Here is a 7,299-nt window from a genome sequence, read left to right on the forward strand (position 1 = left end):
AAAAATACATCGAGTTTTTCATATCTTTGAACTAAAGACATTGCATCCATATATCTTTTAATTAAATTTCTATGACCTCCAATAAACCCTGTTGGTAATACTATTAATTTATCAATCTTATAGCCTCTATTCTCACCAATTTGTACACTATCTATAATTTCTTGGTAAAGTTTCGCTCTTATAATCTGTTGATTATTTCGAAAATAGTTTAATCTTGTAGTTTCAATTTTAACATGCATATCAGCTATATATTGTTGCAGAAGTATGCCTGTATGAAGAAATATAGACTTATCTAAAAGCTTCACTGGAAATATGTTGCAATAATATTCGCGACAGGATATACTCATTCATTTTCTCATTTTCGTCAAAACTGAAAAGAAATATGAAGAAAATTTTTTCAGAAGGACAATATAATTATATACTCTTTTCTTACATATAAAACAATTTCACAAATGATAAAACTTACCATGATCTTCCATTTCCAAAAATTGTTCAGCAGAGTGAATGTTATTAATTTGTATGAAATTTTCATCCATGAGTGAAGAGGTATTCAAATTGACTTTTTGGATACCTTCATTCCATCCAAGTTCTCCATAGGCAAATATTAATAGATACTGAAGTGGATCATAGCAGCCATAATAGTAATTTACTTTATGCGTAGTGTTAAAATATCCATAAATTAATATATCACGATTTTGAAAGCTTATAGATGGGTCTTCATCAACCCATACTGCGACCACCTGCTCACACGATAGCATATTATACAGTCTTTGGTAAGACCTGGATCACACCTAAGCACAATATGACATGAACCAAAATCAGAAATTTCACTTAACGATCGAAAAGTCGACAATATGGATTCATCTTTAAGACATCTATCAATTTTTTCAAAATTGTTTCACATAACCTGTCGGAATTTTTTAGTCTATTAGTGATTTCATTATCAGTATCATAGAAATATAACTGTAAATATGCTGATTTCCTATCAGTTGGTAACAATGGATTTATAAAATGGTACACTTGTCCTTGAACTCAAAGTGTATATATATCTTTATTATTTCTACACAATTTTTTATCATATTTAACGCCAAAAGAAGTTAAAGCAAAATAATTGTTATAACAATGAGCAACTTTTTTAAAAGCAACTGCCTAACATAAAGTAAAAGTAAACAGCTCAAACAATTCAGAAGGAACATTATTTAACTGTAATCTAACTTTTCCATCACAACAACAAAAGCCCTTACTTTCTTTATGAAACTTTTTTGCATCACAATATTAACAAATTGTACGTGATAGAAGAATGTAAGGTTTGGTCGGAATATCTCGTAGATTTATTCGTTTGGAATCAACTCTTTTAGAATCATGTAAAATGTTAGGAATTTTTTATGTTTCATTTTCATTTTCAGAGTCTTTTTCAAGACAAATGCTTTCATCATTTTATAACTCAATACAATCATCAATAGAACCTAAAAATATAAAAATAAGATTGATAAAATATAACACAAACAATTCTAAAAAAAAAAAAGGAAAAACACAAGTAAATGAACATAAAAAAAAAACCTGTTTCAAACTCACGACACATAGTTTGCCTTTCTGGTGCATAACTTGTAGTGACTTCCAGAATACCAAATATGTATGTTAAAATTATGTAAAAAAGGGAATGAAAAAAATCAACAAAAAATGATATTTCAACAAATAATCATACCTAAAACCCTTTTATGCAAATTGTCTTCTTTTACCATTGGCTGAAGTTCAGAATCTTGTGTTTGTGTGGACGGTGTTCTTGAATGAGCACGTTTATTCTTAAACCAGTTATAAACACTCTTATCACAAATTTGGCCATGTAACGACAACTCAAAGACTATTTGTGCAATTTTTAATTTGTTTGAAGTTGTGTTGCCTTGATAAAATATAAATTCAAGAATTTGGAGTTGGGGAAATGCAGGTGTCCATCTACTCATTACACTATGAAAGCAAGCAAGTTATGATAATAAGTAAGTCAACTACAAGATATGCAAATCCTCAAACTTAAAATAGAGAAATTAATAAAATATACTATACTGACGAGGAAAATAAATAAAAAAATATTATTATTATACTAACTCCGAGAAATATAGACTATCTATAACTATGCATAGACAAGCCACCATGCTTCAACTATTTATCAAAGTGTGCATAGACATCATATTTCAATTACTTATTTAGCAAAATGTTCAGTGAAAGCATGCCTAATGAATAAAAACAAATATAATAGAGAAAAATCTAATTATCATTCACCTGCAGCAAAAATTGGGAGGAAGAGTTAGTTTATGTGTTTTTTTCACGTTATATAACATATATATATTAGCAAGAAATCATCTAAATTTTTTTGACGAGATTAGGTAATTTGAGATAGATGTTTTTAGTTTTATTTGATTCGATGAGGTTTATGCATGAATTTGATAATCAAGTTCTTGTTCTTGCACTATTTTGTTTGGCAAAAGAAATTCATAATTGATTAGTGGGAGGTATTGCTTTGTTATCTGGGAAATGAAACAACCTAAAAACTCCGGTTGCTTTTACTTGGCTACTCTATGCAAGGTCGTTACATCCAAGCACGGAGTCCATTACATCCGTGCACGGAGGCTGAGGCCATTACCTTCGTACATGGAGGCTACACGGAGGCCAATTTTTTTTCCTTTTAAAATGTTTTTGGGAATAATAAGAAGATAGTCTTTTCGGTAAAAATTTGTCTATTCTACCACCCGTGAATCTCTTGTCAAATCTAATTCAAAAAGCAAAGTACACTTTTTTTTTTGCTTAAATACCTTCATTTTTCACCAGATTTTTCTTTCATTCAATTCACCCATACTTCAAATATTCCACATAACAAATAATAATTTTATCATAAAATGGATTTTTCACGTAGTTTCTTCAGAATCATCACCCCTTTCTTGAATCACAATATTCGTCTGCTTAGTGCTTCTTTGACATTTTAATATATGTTTTATCACATGCTTATGTTTTTATTGTTTTTATATGTATATATAATATAGATGCTTCCTACATCTTTTATCAATGACTGGAGGCAACAACTTGGTGATACAATACAAGTAACTGCATATGATGGCATAATTGTCACCATCAAATTAGAAAGAGTGGGTAGAAAAATATACCTAGCCGATGGATGGGAACAATTTTTCGACCATCATAATTTACAGGATGGTTATGTTTTAGTATTCAAATATAACGGTAATTCCACACTGAACATGACTATATTTGACCATTCTGGACTAGAGGTTACATAGGATTCTCATGAAGAAGGCCAAGAAGGAAACACTTCAGATAATCCCATATTTGAAATAATACTAACACCTCGTCTTAATAGCCACCGGAATATATATATCCCATTTTGACCATTCTACATAATTTTTGAGTTGAAATTTTTTATCACTACAGTATATACCAAGAAGTTTTGCCCGACAGCACTTGTCGAAATTTGTGCGCAACATTCAGAGCTACGATTCTCTGCATCACAATTGGGACATTACCACAAATTTAAGACCAAGTGGTGTAATAAGATGTCTTACTATAGGTTGGACTGATTTTGTTACAGAAAAACAATTACAAATGGGCGATAGATACGTCTTCCAGCTAATTAACAACGAAACCCCAATGTTTATGGTCTACAAAAAAGACCACACTGGAAATTTGACACATCTATAAAACTTTTAACTTGTTGTAACTTTTGCTTATGCTAATCTACTTTACGTTCACATGCATTATATATATTCATGGCAATTAATATAAAACCAATTCCACCAATTTCAAAGTTTGAAACTTTCAAACCTCAACAAATTCATCAAAAATCTGCACGTGGAAAATAATACACAAATAATAAAAGCACGAGAAAAAAAAAGTGATTTTATGCACAAACAAAAAGAATAAAATAGGTAATAAAAAAAAGAACAATAACACATGAAACTCCAGATATAAAAATAAAAAGAGATATAAAAAGAGAAGAAGAAACATTTTTGTGAAAATATATAATAAAAAAATATAAAAGAAAGTTATGAAAATTAAATAAAGAATAGTATAAATACAATCTAGTTAAAATTGAAAAATTAAATTTTATTATGAAGAAAATAAAAATGTCTTCACATTCCCCTTTTCATATAGTAGGGATAATAAAAAAAAAGAAAAAAAGATTATGAAGGGGTGACGTTCCTTGTTCCCATCCCCGATTACCTTGTGGATGGAACAAATTATTATTGACACATCCCCTTAAAAGCTAAGCAGTAATATAACATGTTCAAATAAATTTAAAAATAAATATTTTACATACTTTTAAGTTTAGTCGAACGTGCTATTAAAATTTTGAGACAATCCAATGCACATTCCGAGTTTTGACAATATCGGATTCACTTTCTCACCTTTTAAAAATATCACTAACCTTCCTAGTTATAATTTTGAGTACTGCATCCACTTTCTAGTCGCTTCTTGAATCATATAGATGATATATCCAAAAAATCTCATGAATAAAGATGTGAAGTTTTCTACAATTAGTTGTAGTTAATTTCCTCATACTGAAAGGTGAAAATATAGATTAACATGTTATACGTAGAGCCCATTCGACGTAATTTAAATTTTAAATCATATATAATATTATTGAACAAAATAATTATTTATAGTATATTAAATATCAAATAATCAAAATTGATATTATGATAATATTTTAAAATATTTTAATGATTAATATACCATATTTGGTCCTTGTCAATCCACATTATTTTCAAAAATACATTTTTATCTCTTTTCTTTTCAATCACATGAATTTCAATAAAATAATATTAGATGCAAATTCAAAAAAAAAAAATTATTTTTTGACCACACATTATCCATCAATCATTATTTTAGAATGCATTCTTAAAAGAAAATGGAGCTCAAACATGCTCTTGATCTCGTATCTAGTTTATAAGGGTTTTGCAAGAATGACAGTGCCCCATTGGCATGGCACCACACGCGCCTCGTGGAGTGATAGGGCTCATGTGCCCTGGACAAATAGCAAAACCCAGTTTATAAATTTACAAATATGAATATTTTATTGATAAGTCTACATTTAGTAATCTTCAAATTATGTAATATATATATATATATATATATAAGAACTTTAAATAATTTGTTATCAAGTTCTTCAACGACATTTGAAGTTTAATTTTTTATTAACATGCATATTCAAATTATTTATGGGCAGAATCATTAAATATTAATTTATTATGAAGGGAATCAAATATCACAACTAACTGAAAATACTTCATCTCTTTCTTTAGAAGGACATTTTAAATATATCGACTTTGTTTAAATGCTATGTGTCCTAAAAAGTGCAGAAGGTGTACGTGATGCTAAAAAAAATTGAAAAAATTAAAACAAAAGCCAATAATCATACGTACAATGCATGGAGAAAGTATATATAATTTGATCTTATGAAACCCTACTTTTATAACCCTTGTGTGTGAAAAGAAGAGCAGATAAAAATAAAAAATAAAAAATAAAAATCAAGAACTACAATAGAATTCATTCAATAAAATTTAAGCAGCATAAAAGTCATCACGGGTGTGTTTGATTGTAAGTATGGAATTTGTGTCGAAAGTAAATAAGTTTTAGGCATGGAAATTATTAATTAAATGTGTGTGATTGATTTAATTTTACATATAAAATATTATATTTGTCTATCTTTTATTGATGGTGATAAGATATACATGTAAATGTGGGTGTGTGTGAGAGAGGGGGATAATTGCCTGAAAAATAAAAACATACCCCTCTTCAAAGAAAATTTTTTCCTTGTTTTTGAAGAAAATATGGTTATGTGACTAACATTTGGAAAATATTTTTTCCGACAAAATAAGTCAATTAAATACCTTAATAATATGTACCTGAACAAAAAAAAGGACGTATTCATGAAAAATAAAGTCAATTAAACACGTCTGAAAAGAAATCATTTCACGTCAATAAAAGAGAAAACTAGAAATAGTATTGGTTTCCATATATCCAATAACTTGTTAAAAACGCTCTACTCACTCTCATTCAATAGCGATTTCTTCTTAATATAGATAGCATGAATTCGATTTAGATCCTTATTAAAAATTAAAGAAAAATAATTGATAACACCAACAGGTTTTCTATATTCAATCAAAAATCGAAGCACCACTAGTGTTTGTCAATGATAACATCAATGACATTGCTAACTATAATTATTAACTCGTGTGCATAGATGATAATTGCACGAGTGAATAATTGATGGTATTTCTGTAAGCAGCTTTGTTCAAATCATAGACATTGATTTTCATCAGAATCATCAATAATGATATCATTGGAATCATCAGTGGTTGTATAATTATTTTTATATTTATCTTGATGAAATCTTTTTTTTGTCCAACCTTGTTATAATCTCTATCCTGATCATGTTTTTGCATATATTGAAAACAAAAAGATGTATTACTATGCAATTTGTGATATATTTTTATATTGTGAAGGTACACTTCATGATTCTATATTTTCCATTCCATTAAATTTGGAATGCATCCTCTTAGGATCTGGAGTGACCACTAAGATTCCAAGTTCTAATAACAATCAAGTTTGATGTCTTTGATACATAATTCTCTTTCCATGGTTATGGTCGTACTGGTATTAACATGTTAGTCAGTGTTTCATCGACTTCATTAAGCATTTGCGTATCTATCATAAGTTCTTAGATCTACAACTTTTATACTTTTACAATAACAGATCTCTTTTAGGCTCGTCTCCCAAATACAAGATAACTATTGCTATGATGACAACCCACTCCTTGTTGCTTGTAGCATTTCAGTCGAAAAGTAGCCTACTCAAGTTGATGGCTAGGTCCTCAAGGTACCCTAGGTGATTATTAAAAGGTTAAACTCTAACCTTAAGGGTCCCCCACCACCCCTGCCCTGGAGTATCGTGAGGGAGGTAAATCGCAGGTTATGCTTCCAAGGGTACAGGGTGAAAGGCTGCTTGTACACTTGCACTTACCCAAGAGCCAAATCCATATTTCAGGATTCGAACCTTTGACCCAGCAGCTTCAAGCAAAGCTGGATTTCTCCACCCTCCTCTTTTACCACTTGGAGATATACCCTAGGTGATTATTGACCAGTCTTTTGATGGATCTTGGGCAAGTTCTTTTACATTGCACATTTACAATTGTTCTTCTGCTTGCAGTTAAAGGTTGGTAGAGATGAAGATTGCTTTCCTTATAATAGTCGGTTGAACTTCAATAACAAGTTACCGTCTTCTGTATTCTAA

General features: G+C 29.7%; 1 protein-coding gene across 1 annotated transcript; it reads left to right on the top strand.

Annotated features, from left to right (window-relative positions):
- The first annotated feature begins 1,939 nt into the window (after positions 1 to 1,939).
- On the top strand, positions 1,940 to 7,299 carry LOC111374825 (B3 domain-containing transcription factor VRN1-like). The gene is made up of 3 exons (XM_022997561.1): positions 1,940 to 1,945; positions 3,036 to 3,278; positions 7,216 to 7,299. The coding sequence occupies exons 1-3, from the start codon at positions 1,940 to 1,942 to the stop codon at positions 7,297 to 7,299; spliced, it is 333 nt and encodes a 110-aa protein (XP_022853329.1).

This window comes from Olea europaea, unplaced genomic scaffold, assembly GCF_002742605.1.
Source record: "Olea europaea var. sylvestris unplaced genomic scaffold, O_europaea_v1 scaffold1300, whole genome shotgun sequence".
In the NCBI taxonomy this organism is placed as follows: domain Eukaryota; kingdom Viridiplantae; phylum Streptophyta; class Magnoliopsida; order Lamiales; family Oleaceae; genus Olea; species Olea europaea.

What these genes read in the sequence shown, in the direction of transcription:
- LOC111374825 (XM_022997561.1), top strand. An exon ending in TTGACCATTCTGGACTAGAG is followed by an intron (nt 3,279 to 7,215) that starts GTTACATAGGAT and finishes TTCTGCTTGCAG; the next exon opens with TTAAAGGTTGGTAGAGATGA.